Below are 20,952 nucleotides of genomic sequence, written 5' to 3' on the forward strand. Positions count from 1 at the left end.
GCACTAAAAAAGGTTGGCTTGTTTCCTAAAATATGATATGATATTGACATTCAACACCATACTTGCACAGTACCTCTCATTTAAAAAAAAAAACTGTACTCAATAATAGAAACTCAAGGTTTTAAATAATTTATTAAATAAATAAATAGATAAATAACTTTAATTAAATATGCCCACACTTTTAATAATTGACTACCATTAAAGAATATATAAAATTGATTAATTAGGAACTATTTAAATCAAATGCCACAATGATAAAAAAAAAGTATCAATATTAGATAACACCTAGCAAAATTTAATTCTTAAAATTGAGAAAGTATCTTTTTTTGTTAAAATTATGGTAACTAAGGTTATTGAACTAAAATACATCTATAAAGATAAAGATAAAGTCCATAAATAGAACAGGAATAACAATCTAATAAAAATTAATAGTATTTTACAATTTTAAAATGTTTAAGAGTTTTCAAGTATGTTACATTTTTTAATTGTTCATGAAAGTAATACGATTATACCAAATTATATACAGGGTGGGGCACATAAAACCGGACATTTTTCAAAAGGCCATAGCATCAACACTACTTGACCAATCAGGACGTTTGACCCCAATATAAAAAGCTTAGTTAATGACCTTTTTGCCGAAAAAAATCTTTGGACGATGGAGGATATGTATACCGAGCTGGCCGCGCATATGTTCAACAAGGCGAATTCAGAGTGCGCTCGTACTATACCCTGGATTCTCGACTATGGCCTACTAAATCTGACCTCAGTCCATCTGTAGATAAGATAGACTTATAAAACTTGCTGGAGTTACTGTTAGATACATCAGTAAGACACTAGAAAAGACCAGAGCTCTCTATCTCAGCTGGCTTGGCCGTAGTACTCCGACAAAGTGAAACGTGGCATATTTTTAGATGTTAAAAACGTATAAAATCTTGAATATTTCTCGGTTCTGGACAACAGGGGCCCATCTGAAACCCTGAAACTCATATTAGACTATATGTTGCGCTAATGATAATCTTTATGCCATTTCTAAAAAGGTATAGAACGTCGTTTAAGCTCAACTGTGGCCCAAATGAGAGCCGCCGTGGCGAAGGTTAGCTTGAAAAATGGGTGAATTTGGATCCTGCGAAGGAGATGGGGCCTCCCAGCAGCCCCTATCTTAATCCAATTGACTATTGGGCCTGGAGCTACTTTGAAGGATGCACCAATAGACATGCCCATGCCACACAGACCACCCTCATTGCCATTATTAAGAAGAATTTCGCCAGCTTGGACAGGGACATGGTGATCAGGGCCTGCGGGCGGTTCAGGGGGCGGATAGATGCGGTGTTTGGGGCTGGTGGCGATTTTATTGAATAATATAATAGTCTTATACCCAATTTGCTTTCCAGTTTTTGAAATTTTATAAAATCTTCAAAATTGACGATTTTATGTTCATTTGTTTAAAAAATAGAATTTGTTCGGTTTTATTTGCCCCACCCTGTATATAGCTCTTGCATTTTGAACAAAATGTATTTTTTAAATTAAAACATTTAGGTATTTGTGAAATTTTTTTTTAAAAGTATAATTTAAAACATTTTCATTTGCTAATTACAATATGCATTTTAAATGTTGCAGTAATGACACAAATTAATTTACATTTTCACAGTAATATATTATCTAAACAGATTTTTTCTAATATACCTAGTTTAGTTAAAAGGTTGAAACCATTTTTTTTATAAATAAAATGGAATCCTACATTACCTTTCTTTAGAGGGCCATGACTGTAATAGTTTCAATCACCTAACTGTAATTAAGTTGATTTTGAGGATTTTTTTTAATATTAACATAATACGACTGACAAAATTAATTTTTTGATGACTAAAACATAAAAAACTTATAAAATGGTAATATTACATTGATCAGTATACCTAATCTAAAATATTTTGTAATAGTTATTTATTTCATCGTATTATAAACTACTTTCCGCGGATATAGAATGTACAATTATTAGATTAAAACCAGTTTTTTTTTGCCCCTATGTGCCGAAGACAAGGGCTAAAAAACTGGTTTTAATCTTATGATTGTACATTTCTATATTCGTAGAAAGCGGTTTATGATACGATGCTAGACATAGTTTTTTTTTCGTATGGATGAGAACCGGTTCCTATCCACCAGATTCGAATGAATACGAGAATAATAGTTAAATAATTTTAGTTAAAATTTGCTGTGCTATTTGTACTTATCTGAAAACCAAACAAGTTTTTTAAGGATAATATCAAAAAGGAAGATAAGTTATTTTCTCGTATTCATTCGAATCCGGTGGATAGGAACCGGTTCTCATCCATACGAAAAAACTATGTCTAGCATCGTATTATATCCAGTTTTCTACGAATATATAAATGTACAATTATAAAATTAAAACCAGTTTTTTTAGCCGGTGCCTCCGGCACCTCGGGGCTAAAAAAACTAGTTTTAATCTTATAATTGTACATCCTATATCCGCGGAAAGCCGTTTATAATACGATACGAGAAATAACTATTCTCGTATTCATTTGAATCCGGTGGATAGGAACCAGTTCTGATCCATACAAAAAAAAACTATGTCTAGCATCGTATTATATCCAGCTTTCTACGAATATAAAAATGTAGGATCTACTGCAGTTCACGGTAATATATTGCTGGTAAGCAATATTTCCAAAAATCTATGAATTTAAAAGGCTGCTAGCTGCCAAACGGCTGAACATACAGATCATGCCCGCACACTGTTTTAAGCGGCATAAGAAGGCCTACAAATAATCTGGAATAGCCATAAATCAATAATGCATAATTATCTCGCAGTGCAGAGAAATGCGCGAAAAAAAGACCTATTTTACGCGTTTTTTTCTTCAGTGAAGCTCTCCCTGTGCATAATTGGATCTTGGCTATTCCAGATTATTTGTAGGCCTTCTTATGCCGCTTAAAATGGTGTGCAGGTATAATCTGTACGTTCAGCCGTTTGGCAGCTAGCAGCCTTTAAAATTCATAGATTTTTAGAAATATTGCTTACCAGCAATATTTTACCGTGAACTGCAGTAGATCCAAAATGTACAATCATAAGATTAAAACTAGTTTTTTTAGCCCCGAGGTGCCGATTGTACATTCTATATCCGCGGAAAGCCGTTTATAATACGATGCTAGAAATAACTAATCCTGTACTGTAAGGCTTTCATGTGATATAAAATTTAAGAAAAAAATCTTTTTGAAATAGACATTTGTTTTTATTTTTTGCCAGTAACATAAGGTGTAGGTGTGTGATGGGGTATGTAAGGTACAGGTGTTGGGAGTGTTGGCTTTCCATTGTGGGGCTCTAACTCCTGAAATATTATTAAACAAGGATGACAACATCCATAAAAGCCAAGCACTGAAACGGTAGGACAAACGGACAGTAACCCTTGTATAGTGTCAGAACTGAATAATCATAATATAAAGAGTCAAAACAAAATTGTAAGTAAATTTGTTGAAAAACTGCTTGATTTAGGATAATGTTTATGGACAAACTTACATTTTTAGGACTTGATTATAGAGTTGCTTCGCTTATTACATTATACTTTGTTGTCCCAGGAATCAATATACCAAAAATCAGATCAATCGGATGATTAGATCACATAAAAATTTTTTGTTAAAAAAGTAAAAAAATAAACATGTTTAAAATGGACGTGCGGGCATTTTGGTGATAATTATATAGTTGCTATGCTTTCTAAATCGTGCCTAACTATTAAAGGAATCACCATGCAAAATTTGAAATAGATAGGACAATTCTAACATGCCTAAATTAACGAAAAAAGCTATCCGTTACGGACGGACGGACGTACGGACGGACCGACCCTAATTATAGAAAATCTTCGCTTTTAAAAATCATTATATTCATAAAGTAACAGTATGTCCGTCTGTCTCTTTGAATCTAAGAATCTTGCTAACCGCTAAACCGATATGGTTCTCCTTGGGCCCTGATAAGGTTGATAACCATTTGGGTGAAATTACCACCAACCTTCAAAGAGATCTGTAAATTTACTTATTGAAGTTAAACAAAAAAACCTTGTCAAAATCGTTCATTTTATTCAGGATTTTCTTAAGTATTAGTGAGCATAACAATTACTATTAACTATTGCCAAAAATAAGTAATAATTTAAAAACATTAAAATGTATGCTGTAAGATTGAATATTCAAAGTTTACACATTTTGAAGGATAGCTATTCTAATTGTAAACACTAAAATGGTCCTATGGAGATTATTTTTTTTTGGATGTTGTCATTTTTTATTAAATTTATTTATACCATACCTGTTTATACAGATGGTGTTGACCATAACCATAAAGGGGCGGCTTAACATGGCAGCTGCAAGCCACGGGCAGCTTAAAGCTGTCAATATGAAGGCCTTCCTCGTAGCTGTAACTTAGCAGTCTAAAAAAATATTTTTTAGAAATAGATTCACCTATATTAAGTGAAAGAATATTTTATATCAATTTTACATCTACGATAAAGGGAAATGGTATTATATACGTGTTAAACTATTTCCTGTTATTAAGTCAACATAACAAATGGTTAACATTGATAATGCCATTAGAATATAATCATGGCGATAATATATCAGTAATGACAGGGGCATCCAAGCTTTTTTATTTGGGGGGGGGGGTAAAATTTTGAAAATAAAAATTTTGGTGGTGCCTACGGCAACCAAAAGCTCATTTGGGGGGGGGGGGGTAATCTTTATTTTATAGAGGCATTGTTTTTTATTTGGGGGGGGGGGGAGGTAATCACCCCTTTACCCGCCCCCCCTTGGACGTCTATGAGTCATGACCACCATTATCTACATAATAATTTATTTTCGACATAAATCACTGAAATCCTCTGTTGACAGAGCATAAGGCAGGGGAGTTGTAATGGAAATATTTTAATTTAGATCTCTACATAAGTGAAACTTTTAGCTGGCTAAAATAACGATACCCCCCCCCACCCCCATCAACCCCCTTTACCCCATTCCCTCATCTCCTACTGGATGAACGTACTGACCAATAAGTGATGTCCAACCTAAGTTACCTATGTTAACAACATAAATTAATGAAGGCGGTTTATGCAAGAAATAAACTGTTTACAATTTGCTGAATTTAATACATTTAAAAAATTGTGTATCATCAGTAACTTAAGTAGATTAAAAACAATTAAAATAATTTTAGTTACAAAAGTGCAAAAAAAGTAGATATGATGCAGTTTATAGGGCTTATAAAAATGGCATCTAAGGGACCAATGATAGGCCAGTATACATTTTACCGTTGGTCAATATACATGTCTACTGGCTTATCATTGGTCATTTGTATTGCATGACGTCATTTTAAAGGCACTATAAGCTGCTTCTGTTTTGTCTTGTAAGTGGGCAGAAACAAAACTTTGACTTTAATATTTAAGCAATGAGGAAGGATATAATTTTTTGAGATGCTACCCATCTAAAAACAAAAAAATCCTAGCATCCAATTATTTATAATTGGCCAAGTATTCATATTTTGATGTTTGCTATTTTTAACTCATTTTTAATGAGACTCTAATGTTAAAATTTGTCTTCTACTTAGTATCTTATCTTTAACTAGGGGCTAAGCCCCCCCCCCCCCCCAAGAGGTCACTAGGGGCTTTTGAGGGGGAAGGAGGGGATTCAACCAACCCCCAAGTTTTAATATTAGTATTGAAAAGAAAAACTAAAAAAAAGTTTGTAAGGTGATTTTTTTCTAGGGGCAATTTATCCTGGGAAGTTGGTGGTACTCCTTACCAAAATATTTATTAACCTTTCCTGGGCTTTGAGAAGCTACTCTATAGAGGAGAGCCATATCAGTTCAGCGATTTGCGAGATCCTTCACAGACATGCACATGTTACTTTCACATAAAGATTATGTGACGTATGGTTAGTTCGTCTGACATTTGGACAAACAAACTTATACTAATCAAAGAATAGCTGCGCTACAAAAAAGATCTACTATACCTGACAAAATTGAACTTCTGTCTACAGGAAGAATGAATGGTTGACTGGATGAAGCTACACGGGGCATCAGGATACATACACTGTTCTAGTCTAGAGGTCTGGGTATAGTGTTCATACCCCGTACCTTCACCTATATAGATAGATAGATACAGATATGTCTAGATACATACACTGTTCCAGCAGGGAGTAAGGAAGGGGACAATGGATCGAAAATTCAATTTTTAGTGGTCTCAGACTTTGGGTACTGGCTTAAAGGGAATGTGCAAGAATTTAGCAGTTTCTGACTGAGTTTGGGTACTAGCGCATAAAATGCCGCTACTCGTTGTGTTAGTTTTGAATCTAGCAGACAGAGTTGAGAATACACGGCCCCCCTCCCATACTCTATTTCACTCCCCTCTCCTCTCATCTCCCTTTTTTTAAGCTCATGTTAGGAAAAGGGAGAGGGGAGATGGGGGCATAGGGCAAGGGAAATAAACTGGATAAAAAGGGGCAGGCTGGCGTATTGGTTCATATTTTTGCCCAGCCAGCCAGCAGTTGGCTGGGTCCATTAATCTTGTAATATAAAAATCGCACCATAAAACCTCAATATATTTCATCAAAAACAAGATGTGATTTCGCTTTGCATGACTTTTCTCTTAGTTTATAATATTCTAAATTTAATGAACAAACCCTTTACAATTTCCTCCAAATTTTATGGATTAGTGTGAATTTCATGGCCTTTCTTTGAAAACTCTTAAATTGAATTAATTGCCCATTGTCCCCTCCCTTACTCCCTGCTCTTCCAGTCTGGAGGTCTGGGTATAGTGTTTATACCCTGTACCTTCACCTATATAGCTAGATGGATAGATAGATAAGTAGATTAATATATGTATATATACATATTCTTATGATAGTTGGATAAGAAGTAAAAATATAAATAGATAGACAGGCTACAGGATAGATAAATTAATAAATAGAACCTTAGATAGATAGAAAGAATAACCAACCAACTGTCGGAAATTAATCATACAATACTATTGGATAAATAATTACGTATTTGGGATGATAGAGCTTTAGAGAACACGAGTTGCGTGGTGAAATCCATTAAACTAAATTGTAAACGTGATTATTTTATGCAAAAATATAATTCAATGTTTGCTAATACTGTATATTTGATTTCACCCAATAAATTTAGTTATAAAATTGTATAATTTTACATCGAATATTTGTTTGAAGCGAAACTACTCTGTTATTCCATAAGGTAGTCAATCGGCAGATAAGCAACTGCAAAGAGAAGAACGGCTGCATTTAAATGAATATGTGGAAAAGTTTAGTGCTTTTTTAAAAGTGCCTCTCGAACATTTTGAAACCCCTTCACCTGTTTTTGAGGAAAATGTGGGTTTATTTATTTCTATGCCTAAACTACTGATCCCCAAGGCGTGCGGGGCTATCCAGTTTACAAAGAAACCTAACCAAACTACAGTAAAAAAAAACTACCTTTTTGCCTCATCAAAAAAAAGGGTGGAGGGTTCTGTGCTAAACTAGGCACTTTATGGAAATACGACAGGCATCTTAAGTACATAAACTCTTAAACAAATTTTGTTTTTCGATCCGTACTTTTATTGTCCGGTTTTCTTAGGCTCAAATAGTCTGATTATGAGCTTAGCCACTGTTATATGTTTTTATCCTTGTTTATTTTGTTTGCGCAGTTGAAATTTATGTAAAAGTATTTGAATTTTGTTAATTCTAATCAGTAAAAAAACTATTTTTAAATTAAAAATTCATAATTTTAAGAATTCTGCCATTTTTTAATTACCTATGCACATGTTTTGTAAAAAATAATTACTCAAAACATTATGAATTACCGATAACCTGATATGTACCAGGAAATATGTATTGTAAATAATTTGTTATTTTCTGATATAATAACTGAATCATCATGGAGGAAGGGTACAAATTGTCACTTTCGTTGACTTAAAAGTTTGGGGACTTTTATCAAAGCCTTGTTGGTTGGTAAATACTTTTTATCTGTAGATTGGGTAACTTTATTGATAATTATCATCCTTTTATCCCTGATTATTATTCTATTTTATTTGTGCAAACATGCGGACAGCAAAAATGTAGACTAGCTTTTCTATTAATTTTTTATTGCTATGTGACAGGTTAATTGACGCACTTTTTTGATAATTAATAATTTTGTGGATAATAATTACAGCTCTCAAAACGTAAGCTTAATTTTAAAAATGATTTTCTGTCAGTTAATAAGGACGGAAGAAGATGAGTTTTATTACTTGTTTCCAGGGATCTAAAGGGATAAGACAATGGCCGATAAATAAATGCATGACCCAAATGATTATACACAAAATCGCCTCTTTTGTAGAATATAATTAGTGGTTGAAACTTTTAGACACTCAACTTAATAAACTATCCATCTAAAATTCGATTTATGTCCAAAAGTTGTTGAGCCATCAAATAAGAAAACTTTATTATAAAACTTTGGGGACTAGTGAAACAGCCCATTGTCCACTCTCTCTATTTAATATAATTTCATAGATATAAATATTGGGAAGAAGAGAAGTTTAATATGAACTACTTTCTTTACCTGAAGCGTAGAACTCATCTGGTAGGTTGACAATCACTTTCCATTTTCCATAGGTGTTTAATCCTCTTTTCAATCTACAAATAGCGGTTTTACTTCGTGGATTTTTTTATGTAAAGAGGTTTCGTGAATTTTACAATTTTGATAATTTATTTTTATTTTAGAAAACCATAATTAAGATAGTATAGAGTAGGCATTTTTAACGAGAAATCGAACATTTAAATATAGTAATTTTTGGTACACCGACAAACCTCCTAAAGGGACAAACGTCCTAATGCTACAAACCTACTAAAGCGACAAACCTTCTAAACGACAAACGTCCTAAAGGACAAACCTCCTAATGAGACATCTCTTAAGTAAAACCTCCTAAAAAATCTTCCAAAATTTGGTTAAAAATATTTAAAAATTACTGAAAAATATTGTCAATAATTCTTTTAAACATTAAAGGTCGATTTCAGTAATGCAAGGATAAATCAGGTTCGAAACCATGCCAAATTTTTGTGAAAGAAAAATAATATCATAATTTTATTGAAACTTTACTGTTATTTAGCTGTTGATGCATTATTTATCAACAACCGTTGCCTTGTTAGGACATTATTACAAAAAATGTAAAAAAAAAAAGAAACATCTCTTATACCTATCTATGTATTCATGACAATATTTATACATCATTACTAGAGCAAATATTCTTCAAATATACTTTTACACTCTATACCAATATTTACCTTGATTTTTCATTTTTATTTTCTAAGCTAATGGTCCAAATTTGGTTATGTTTTCATTTTTAAAATGTTTTCTTTTTATATTTCTCAATATTTGGCCAAATTTTTGACTTATTTAATCTAAATAAGCATCTGTACTATTATTAGACGTTATCGGGTTTATTTTGCTTATTTCTTAATTGGGTTTGGCAGCCGCGCATCTGCCGCGACTAATTCTCAAATTTAAACCCATTTGGATGCATTGAATGGAGGAATTGTCATATTTGTGTCAGGTGAAGACTCCTAGCTGGTCTTTGAAATTGTAGAAGGTTGATTTCTCTGAGGCTTACAGGCGATTGACGTGTGGTTGCCGAGCCCTAGTTCTTATCCTATCTATTTATGAATACCTTTATATCATATTCTTAAAAGTTATTTCAGTGTTGCTCAGAATGTTTTACACCATCTCTTTCAAACATATGTATTTACATTTTCTTTCTCAAGAAAAATATAATCAATTATCTTACTAAAACTATCTTTTTTGTAACTACTTTTCTTATATTTCTTTCTGTTTTTTCGGATCAAGTATGAAAGTTAAAAAAAATTATAGAACTTTGCGCGATTTTTATAGACACGAAAAAATTAATCCGTTCATAGATAAACAGTTATTTATAAGAGATTGAACTGCAAACCATACTGGTCCCCAAAGTTTTAACTAATTTTCTATAATTCGTTGCTTTTAAAGACTGAAATTTAAATATTTTCTAGCCTACTCCATGCGGGTGGCCCCAACCATGCAGAACCTATACCCAGGGGCGTCCAAGCTTTTTATTTTGGGGGGGGTAAAATTTTTTTAAGGGGGGGGTAATTCGGTTTTGGGGGGGGTAAAATTGCGCGCGAAGCGTGCCGCAAATTTTTTTTTACCCCCCCCCAAAATTTTTACCCCGGGGGTAAAATTTGCTTGGGGGGGGTAATTACCCCCCCTGAAATCTGTTGGCAGGGGTAAAATTTGTTTATCCCCCCCAAAATTAACCCCTGGGGTAAAATTTTTGGGGGGGGTAATTAAATTTTATCAAAAATTTAGTATTAAAAATGCGCGCGAAGCGCGCAAAATTTTTTTTTGTTAGAGATTTTCTATTTTGAGGGGGGTATTTACCCCCCCAAAATTGTTTGGGGGGGGGTAAATACCCCTTCCTAAATAGTTGGGAGTGCCTACGGCACCCCCAGGGTAGGGGTAAATTTTAAATGGGGGGGGGTAATCGCCCCATTACCCCCCCCCCCCCTTGGACGTCTATGCCTATACCTGTAGTGCCATAAACCAGTGAGGCTACTCCCAGGACCCAACACAAGCTAACCTAACCTGGCTTAAAATAATAAACAAACTAACCCAACCTCCCCTATTTTTTTTTTTTTTAAATAAACGAGGACGTGGGGGGTTCTATGCTCGACTAGGTATTTTAAGGGAAACCGCCAGGCCTTCTGCTGTAGCTCTGTCTTGATTTCTATTTTCTTTTCTTTTTTCAAGTTTGCTTGCTCTCTCTCTATCAGAGGCAATTATTTCTGCAGGCCCATTACATGGTTAAGGGATAATTATAAAAAGAAGTAAATGTTGACTAATATAAATTTAAACATTTTGAGAATCCTTATACTAAAGTAACAGGATGTTTGTCTGTTTGTGTATTTGTGTGTCTGTGTGTCTGTACCGAAGGATCTCGCTAACCGCTGAACCGATCGGGTTTTCCTTAACAGGGTAGCTTCTCATAAGTCCCGGGAAGGTTAATAACTATTTTCTTGAGGGTGGGACACCCCCAACCCAACCAAAAATGAAAAACAATTTTTTTAACTAAAATGAAAATGATAAGGGAAGGGCAACCCCCCCCCCCCAAAAAAAAATAAAAATTCCATCCCCCAAAATATTTTTTTTTTACTTTTTCTTTTAAAATCTAAAATAAGAAATTCGACTCCCCCCTCCTCAAGTGCCCCTAGAGGCCTATAGGGGCGTAGCCGCTAGTACTTAATATTGCGCCCCTTCACTGTTAGATAAAGGGAGGGAGGGGGGTAGAAAATAGCCAAAACCTATCAAGGGATACATGTGAAGCTGTACTAAAATGGAGAACTCAATCGGTTTAGTGGTTAACAAGAACTTAATTGACATACATAAAAACCTTACTATTTTATATTATCTCTAAAGGAATAAAAATCTAAAATTTTACTATTTAATGAGTAAAAAGTTTTATGGCATATCAATGGGTATCCCTTATCTGTTTGACCATTATAAGAGCTGGTAAGTATAATGTAACGTATAGAACATTAGTTTCTCTAAATTGGTACAAAATGGCCAAATATCAGAGATAAATCAGGCGTAATGTCTATATTTATTTTCTCAATTATTATCAACTAGCGGATACGCCCCCTAGAGGTCTCTAGGAGCACTTGAAGTGGTGGAGGATTGAATTCAACCACTCTTATTTTTTTTTAGGTAATACAAATTTTGGGGATGGAAATATTTTTTTGTGGGGGGGGGGGGTAATCGACAATTTTTATATTTTAGTTTTGAAAAAGAATTTCAGGGTGCGATTTCTCGCGGGTGTTGGTCGTACCCTCCCCCAAAATATAGAAAGCTACATTGTTAAGGAGAACCATATCAGTTTAGCGGTTAGAGAGATCCTTCGATTCAAACAGACAGATCCTGTTACTTTTATACAAAAGTTATATTTCTATAAAAAATAATTGCACACGGGCAGCAGATCATTGTTGTTTTGGTCTTACATATTTCATTGTTTCTATAATTGTTGCCCAGTTTTCCCATGAAATTGCCTTAACCCCTACCTGGACCTATACAAAGCTTTTATAAAAAAAATAAGTTCATTTGTTAGAAATGCTATTGATCACAGATTTATATGCAGGGGATTGATAAGTACTCTAAAAAAATATATATTCCCAAAGCTTTATTATAATCTGGTTAATTCGTTTAATGTTTTTTTGCCGTGTTTGACATCTCCCCCCCCCCCCCCTAGCCACTCTCCATAAAAAGATAATGGATGTAAAACGGTAATCTTTTGGTTATGTCATCTGTATCAAAGTAATTATTGTTTATTCATAATCTAGGCTTTTGTAATAAGTGTTGTCATAACAATAGACGTATGAGTTTTGACTGCCATTAAATTGAACAATATCCTTCATATATTGCCCAAATTAACATGTTGTAAAATCAATCCTTTGAAAAAACTTAGCGATAAAAAAGTATCTACAAGAAAGAGTATTATTTTAATTTTTTACTCTTTTATAAAACAATCACAATCTTTCAATTTATCTTTTTATTTTGGTTGATTTTTTCTTGCTCATGTCGAATTTTTTTTTTATTTTGCGTTTAATTGAAAAAATTAAACGTCCTCGTATGTGCAGATGCTAAGTGCTGATAAAAAATTACAGGGGATTGGATGTTTTACGCTTGAAACAAGAGGGGAGTATGGCTTCATAATAGATTATTCTTCTGATCTAAGAGGTGTGTATTCACTCCCACACAAGTATTACATTAGTAGAACCGCATATTATTACAGCAGAAACATGAGAAAAAAAATATTTTTATGTTTTTATTTTTTATTTTTATGTGAGACATATTAGCAGTAATGTAAAAGTACTCTTATTATTAAACATCCTCATTTTATCATTTTATAAATCAGAATATATCTTTGATAATATGCAGAAGTGAATGCAAACTGATCAAAGCACATAATAGAGATAACCGAGAGACATACTGTCTAAATCAACCAATAGGAGAATACTACATGTACATTCAAGACATCTCATTGGTTGAAACATTTTACAGATAATAGGACATAATTTTTTCATTTTCTTCACATTATGAGTCAGCTATAAATTATAGCATATCTTAGGATATAGCTTTCTTGGGTAAATTAATTTGTGTAAAAATGTCATCCATTGTATAATATGAAGCATATGACAAAGCATATAATGAGGTGAATATGAATACTTAAATTTCTTAGAACAAAAATAGCTTTCTTAAAATTGTATCGTCAAAAAATTCGTCACAAATAGTATTGTGTATAACAAAATGTAAACAACGTTTTTTTTCTGCAAAAAAATCCATTTTTAAGTTTGACGAAAAATGAGGTCATATAAACCATCTAGATATTTTATGTCTATTAAACACATCCATCATAAAAATGATAAAGCTCAAGAGAGGGGGGAGAACATTATTTATTAATATTCATTCATGCCTAGTTTTTTTTTGCAGGGTGATTAACCTATATCTTTCATAAAAAAAATATTAACAAGGAGGGAGGTGACATTGGATTCTTCAACACACTCTTATACACTCATTATCTTATTCATTGGCTTAGACACTTTTGGGTAGTTTACCTGAATTTTGATTGGTTAGTACAAACCTACTAGTGTCAAAACTTTTCTATTGATAATTTGAAGCTACAGTGGTAAGAGTAATGATGATTGTTGATCAATTTACCGTCCATTGTCTAATCCTTTAGTATCCCAAAATAATAAAAGTGATAAATATGCTTAAAACTTTTTGTAAATAGCGTAAATTATTTACTCATAACATTAATTGTTAAACTTAAAATTTTAAATTTTGCTCTCTTATTACTGTCCTTTGCTTTATTGTTTTTTTCTCTCATTATAATGTATTTTGTTATTGCGACTTTTACGCTCAAAATACAATATTGAAAAGCAAAGAAGATTTATGAGTAGCCTAAACTTGATTTTAAGATTTAACAAGGATGACAACATTCATAAGTAGCGAAGAAATAAAAAAATATCTAGGAAAAAATACAGACAGAGTGATTTGGAGAGCAGATGTTATGGGGTCATAAGTCAAGAATAAATGCATTGCAAAGAATCACGAAAACTTTCATGTGTTTTTTTTATATTTCAATATTTATATTTTTGAGCATGACTGACAGACAGACGGACCTTAAGTAAATGTATGCTCATAAATATAGAAAATCATAACACAAAAATGCAGTACTGCTTTGCATAGTATCCGCATAAATCACATTTTATTCATAGCGTTATGGACTGTCGTACAGACAGCTATACAAAATAAATTATAGATAAGCTTTCCTAATAAAAACAACTAATCTTGATAAAGCATGTTCCTTATAGCATAATCAGGGTTATAGGGGTAGCTAAACGGGTTTTAACTAATTTAACGTATGCAGTCAAGAAGAGTGAGTTTGAGTGACATAGGACATATCTTGTTTATTATTTTATAAAACTGTAAAGCCTGATCTAAACCAAGGCTAAGGTACAGTAAATTATTAATTAAAAACGATTCTTTTCCAAAAGGTTTCTATCAAGAAGAGAACCCCTTGCCCTTTTTTAAATTTCTTTTTAAATATTGGAGTTATTTTTTCCTGTGACTAAACCTAACGGGTACCCTAACCCTGCGGCCTACCCAACACCCAATGTTACATAACCTCACACGAGTGACAAACAAAGCTAAAATACACTTTTCTCCCCTTATTTTATTTTTTTTTCAAAAATAAGAGGGGGGCAGGTCATTGCTCGATATGGCACTTTATGGAAATTCCAAAAAAAAATTATTACCAATTCTTTTATCCCTGTGATTAAAGAAATAAAGCTAGGCCTATCATAATTGCCTTAGGGCATCATAATTTATCTTAAGTTCCTTAACTGTCCATCTTACAGTCAGGATATTAAATTGACTAAGGTAAACTAATCTACAATACTTATTCCACTAAAATATTTACAAAGCACCAAAAGATTAAAAATTTCAAGGAAAATAAAATAACTCCCCCCTAAACTGAGAGAGATGATATTGAACTTTTAAAAGTGATGGTACCCAAACTACGTGACCTGATTCGACGGCTCAAAAACTTTGGGTACTGTTATTTAATTTTAAATGGTTGCTTCCAAAATAGTAGTATCAAAAGTTTTAACCGATAACTTTGTTTATAATCATTGGGATATACATCAATATATCTTCCATTGGCTTATCTGAGATACATAATTAGAAATAATTCAATTTCCTCACTGCTACAAAATAAATAATGAATTTAGTTTAGTTTAATGGTATGCAAATTAATATTCTACTTTAGGAGCAAATCATTACCATTCGATCACAATCAGGCTATACAAGATGACCCTTAGCTAGGTTTTTGGGAGGTAAAACCTACTAGAATCTCTTGGACCACAAATTAGACAATGGAATTAATTAATTAATATTTTGAATTATGATAAATCAAATTACCCCTTCTAAAGATTAAAAGTATTTACTGAAAAGTTCTGATATTGCGAGTTTTAATTAAAATTCATGATTTGATAAAAGTGCGCAAAGTTTTTCTGCCAACGAATGAGGTAATGTATTCTAGACCTTTGGGTATCAGTATAATTAAGAGTCCAGTGTCCCCTTCATCCCTGGACGCCACCTTTGTAATTTATTGAAAAGTTATTGTCGTTAAATGTAACCTTACCTTCCATAGAAGATATCTGATGGGCAGATGTATCCACCTCCCTGGTCGTAGTACTCATGAGAATAATGATATCCACTGAAAAAATAATGATTTAAGAATATAATATATTTTCTCGTATTCATTCGAATCCGGTGGATAGGAACCGGTTCTCATCCATACGAAAAAACTATGTCTAGCACCGTATTGTATCCAGCTTTCTGCGAATATAAAAATGTACAATCAAAAGATTAAAACCAGTTTTTTTAGCCAGTGCCTTCGGCACCTCGGGGCTAAAAAAATAGTGTTAATCTTTTCATTGTACATTCTATATCCGCGGAAAGCCGTTTATAATACGATCCGAGAAATAACTATTTCAGTGTGGCTCCAAAACTGATTAATATCAACTGGATTTTAACCGATTATAAACCATTCTGAAACAACAAGTATCGTATCGTAGTATTGCCAGTTTTCTACTAATATTAAAATAAAAATCATAATATTAAAACAAGTTTTGTTTGCCAACAGAACTTGTTTTAATCTTTAAATTTTAATGTCCACGGAAAGCTGTCTATAATACGATGCTATAAATAACTATACCAGAGCTGAATCTTTAAATCATTCAGTGGTGCGCCAGATCGGCGCACCTTATATCAATCTTTAAATCAAAATGGCATAGGCGAACCAGCGCACCCAGTGGCGCGCCTCTGGCACGGTAGTTACACTAGCTTAGTGTAACCACCTCTAGCGCACCCCGATCCGGTTCACCACTAAAATGATTTAAAGATCCAGCTTAGTATAAAATAGTAAAAATAAAAGAATATCATTTTACGTACAGGGATCATTTTGATCTATCTTAAAAGTAAAAAAAAATTTCATGATTTCATAAAATTACTATGACATACTGATACGTCTCTAAAAAAAATTAGTAGTCAAAACCTAAAAATAATACCATTGTATCATAAAAAGACTTTAAGGCCCTAAAAGAAGTAACTTTAAACTGACCGAAAATTTCAAGACAAATAGATTATCTTTTATACAATTAAAAAGAAATTATTAAAAGAGTATTAACTTTATTTTGTTTATGTAATCATCCTTTAAATCTAAAATATTTCAATTGATTTTGTTCAGCAAATAAAATATCAAATAAATTTGTTTTAGTATTTGTAAATGTTAGATAAACTAAAGAGCAAATAAAACATACAATAAAATGTATAAAAGTTAAATAATCAAGAATGACATTACACATTCATTTATCTTAGACTAGCCTAGATGTTAGGGTGTCCTAAGTCTTATATATGTATAAAGGACTAGGTAAGGCTTAGGAAACTTAACTCCTAGTTTAAAATTTTTTTATATGAGTTGGTCCAATATCTTAAATTCCAATTATGTACAAATGACAATATAAATTTCAAATTGTAGAAAAGTTTCGCGTTTTAAAATGGCATTTGTACTTACTGGAAATCTTTGCCAAATTTCTGGTGTTTATGGTCTCCATAGTAATGTTGGTACGTGTAACTTTCTTCTTCATACTAGATAGATAGATAGAATGATAAATAGATAGATAGGTAGATAGGTAGACAGTCCTTCCTTACCTTACTAATACCTTTTACAAGATTTTTAGCAGATTGATGAACAATATGAGACAGATAGATAGACAGACAGACAGACAAACAGTCCTTACCTTACTAACACCATATACAAGATTGTCAGCGGACTGATGGACAATATCAGACAACCAAATGGACAGAAAGACAGATAGACAGCTAGATAGACAGCCAGATAGACAGCCAGATAGACAGCTAGATAGACAGACAGGCAGACATATAAGCAGACCTTACCTTACTAACACCTTCTACAAGATTATCAGCAGACCGATGGACAAAATGACAGATAGATAGATAGATAGATAGACAGACAGACAGATAAACAGTCCTTACCTTGCTAACACCTTCTACAAGATTGTCTGCAGACTGATGGACAATATCAGACATAAGTCTGTCCACTAGAGGTCTGTTTCTAGCCAATTCGTGTTTGATTGTTTCCCTAAATATTTTTGAATATTTATTTATTTCATCGTGTTATCCGATTGATTAGAACCGATTCCCAACCATACTGAAAAATTATGTAAATCATCAGCATGGTATTATATCCAGTTTTTTGCAGATTTAAAAATGTTCAGCATTTTAGGGCTTAAAAAACTGGTTTTAATCTTTTGATGGTACATTTCATTTTCGTAGAAAAACTGGATGTAATACGATTCTATAATACTTTTTCAGTGTGGCTGGAAATCGGTTCTAATCAATCGGATAATAATCGGCTTCAAAGCGATACTAGAATTTATTATACTTGACAATTCAAAAGCAACACATTAGAAATAAGAAAAGTTTTTTAGGACAAATGATTTAAAAAAGTTTTTTTTGTGTTATTTAATTACATTGTAATGAAAATTATTAGAGAGATAAGTTAATATAAAGTATCTTGATTTATGAAGCTTAATATTAAGTTTTTAAAGAGAGAAAACACGTCACTTGTAAGGTAACTTTGCTATAAAAAATGCAAAATATTTAACGAAACAAAGAGCTAGGTAACACCTAAAGAAAAACTACTAATACATAAATTGTTTTACTAAAATATCATTTTAGGCTAAAAACAAAATAATTTCTAATTTCTGATATAACTTACACTGGGTAGTAATCATCTTGAAGGCAGAATGTGATGTTGTAGTAATTGGTCTTTGAATAGGCACATTCTGGCAGCTTCATCGGGTCATACTGGTATGGTATGTACTTCTAAAAATATAGTACTATTTTTAATAATATTTAGGAAGCTTCAAAGGGGTCATACTGGTATGGTATGTACTTCTAAATATAACTAGTTTGAACTATAGTACTATGCATAATTTTATTCAGGAAGCGTTGGTAGTGCGAATGGGGCGCTTGTCCAAAATCTGTTATATGGAGATCGCTCTTCTATGAGTACTACTTAAATCCTACTTTTACTGCAATACACATAGACATTCTCAAAGTCGGCTTGTCAGTGAAGAATGCTTTTCCTTTTACTCCCACAATACGAATTTGGTTGAACCCGTGGCAGTCCAACAAATACCCATGCACGGTATTATATTGCTTTAAACTAAGAATAAATGGCTGGTTATGATGTTCGATCTATATAATATAAGTATATCAGGTATAAATTAAGGAAGATGGCTTAATAAAGTGTATTTATATATACAAGTGAATCAGCTAAGTATGAAAGTTACAGGATAGGAGTTAATAAACATAAGTAGTGTAGGACAAGAGATTGCCAAAGTCCAAAGCATCTAATTGTGCATAGTGTTAGGCCTCTAACATAAGACCTATGCACAATTCATGCCAAGTACAAAGGAACCTAAATTTAATACTATACAATGCATGCTAAATTAACTAAGTCATTACCTTTAAGCCAGGAGAGAAGAGGTGAACTTTTCAGTTCAAGAGTTAGTGAATAACTGCCTTAATTTCATGATTACAAGCCATAAAGACAACTTATTACCCGGATTTAATGTTCTGTCTGTTCATTACAGTGTCTGTGTGTGAAGCTTATGACGTAAATAGATCAGTGACTTTAGGTATGCTTAGTTTACATAATAGTTACATGGTTATTTTATCAATAGATACAAAGTTCAATATAGACATATAGCATTAGTTAATCACATATAGATTACCATAGATAGGCCAGTATTACTCATATATGGAGATATATTGATAATAATAGGCCTAAAAGTGCATTAAAATTGCCTAAGGGTTTACTATTTTAGCAGTATCTTATGCCCTGAGATATATGCGTTAATTACACTGAGCTGTCAATCAAAGCCAGGTGAATATATCTGTGGTATAAATTTATGATGAAATTTATAATAAAGTAAAGAAAGATTAATCTAGAAGCGAAGCTTTTCTTTAAAAGTATTTGTCTGTACGTTTAAATCATTTGAAATTTAGATCTTGCATCTACAGCGTCCTAGGGTAATACTGGTATGGTATGTACTTTTAAAATTAGCTAGTTAAATTGGCTTTGAAATATAGTACTATGCTTAATCATATTCAGGAAGCTGCATACGGTCATACTGGTATGGTATGTACTTCTAAAAGTAACAATGTTGAATTGGTTAATTTGGTATGCCTTTTTTAAAAATCTAAATTAATGAAATTTTATTAGGCATTCATGACATTGTTTCATATAAAGCGGGTGGGGAGGAGTTGGCTTTTGGAAGCCAATCCATTTCTTAATAGGATTAAGGAAGCTTCTTTGTCTAAACTAATTTAAGAAGATTCTTCTAGTACCACTGCCAAAGCAAGTACTTCGAATAATAACATGGGAAAGTGGGCTAGTTGCCATTTCAAGGTGAATATATGATCCACTGGTTCCCGAGATCTTATGGTAAAGACTGAAGACAGAATAGCATACAAAACATCAAACTCTTTTTTTTTTAAATGATATGTTTGAATTTCTTTTAGATTAAACTATTTCATATAAAATCTAAAATTATATTATTTTGAATATCCGTTACTTAAATAACTTAAGAACAAAACAAAATAGATTTCAAAATTATTTTCTAAAAATAAATTCTTTTAAAAAAATATTTAATAAGAATAGAAGAAATTTAGTTCATTTTAACATTATTTTGACTTTCTTGAAAAACTTAATAAATAAAATAGAAATTATTTTTATCATTGTTAAAAATAATGTACAACTTACATTAATTTATTAAAACGTTATTTAAAGATGTGTATTAGTGTAAAATAGGTAAAAGAAATTTAAAAAATTTTGCTAATGCTATTAGGAGAGCCCTACTAAGGTTGAAATAGCTGCCAAGAATAGTTATTTATCACATCGTATTATAGACAGCTCTATGCGGATAGTAAATATACCCGAGGAGCCGATGGACCGGGCTAACAAAACTAGAACTAATATTATGTTTTTTCACTGTACTATTGTCTATAATACGATACAAAACATGATTTTTCAAAAGGGCTGAATCAAGCGGATATAAATCGGTATCAAATGTAAACTGGAAAATGTTATTGCGTAAGAATTTAAAGAGATTTTGATATTAGTTTTATGTAATAAAATATACAGTATATTCAATTGGTAAAAGTTCTTAAATATTATGAAATGTTGAAAGCAATATCTTGTGCTTTTAAAAAGTTTTCAGTATTTTGTTTCCAAGTTTATGTTTTGGCCAAACGGTAAGGTTCTT

At 32.4% G+C, this 20,952-nt stretch overlaps 1 protein-coding gene across 1 annotated transcript in view; it reads right to left on the reverse strand.

The window, feature by feature from the left end:
* Positions 1-2,575: 2,575 nt before the first annotated feature.
* The window catches only part of LOC145323661 (uncharacterized), a 47,557-nt gene continuing 29,180 nt past the window's right edge, over positions 2,576-20,952 (reverse strand). Inside the window, exons 6-13 of the mRNA XM_080166081.1 lie at positions 18,399-18,505; positions 17,654-17,759; positions 17,172-17,245; positions 15,738-15,812; positions 8,570-8,643; positions 5,989-6,118; positions 4,301-4,421; positions 2,576-3,335 (exon numbers count right to left, since the gene is read on the reverse strand). Coding sequence (XP_080022207.1) covers positions 3,240-3,335; positions 4,301-4,421; positions 5,989-6,118; positions 8,570-8,643; positions 15,738-15,812; positions 17,172-17,245; positions 17,654-17,759; positions 18,399-18,505 — 783 coding nt within the window. The 3' untranslated portion in view covers positions 2,576-3,239. The remainder of the gene's footprint in view (positions 3,336-4,300; positions 4,422-5,988; positions 6,119-8,569; positions 8,644-15,737; positions 15,813-17,171; positions 17,246-17,653; positions 17,760-18,398; positions 18,506-20,952) is intronic.

This window comes from Acartia tonsa, chromosome 7 (assembly GCF_053477335.1).
Source record: "Acartia tonsa isolate MP-2025a chromosome 7, ASM5347733v1, whole genome shotgun sequence".
Taxonomy (NCBI): domain Eukaryota; kingdom Metazoa; phylum Arthropoda; class Copepoda; order Calanoida; family Acartiidae; genus Acartia; species Acartia tonsa.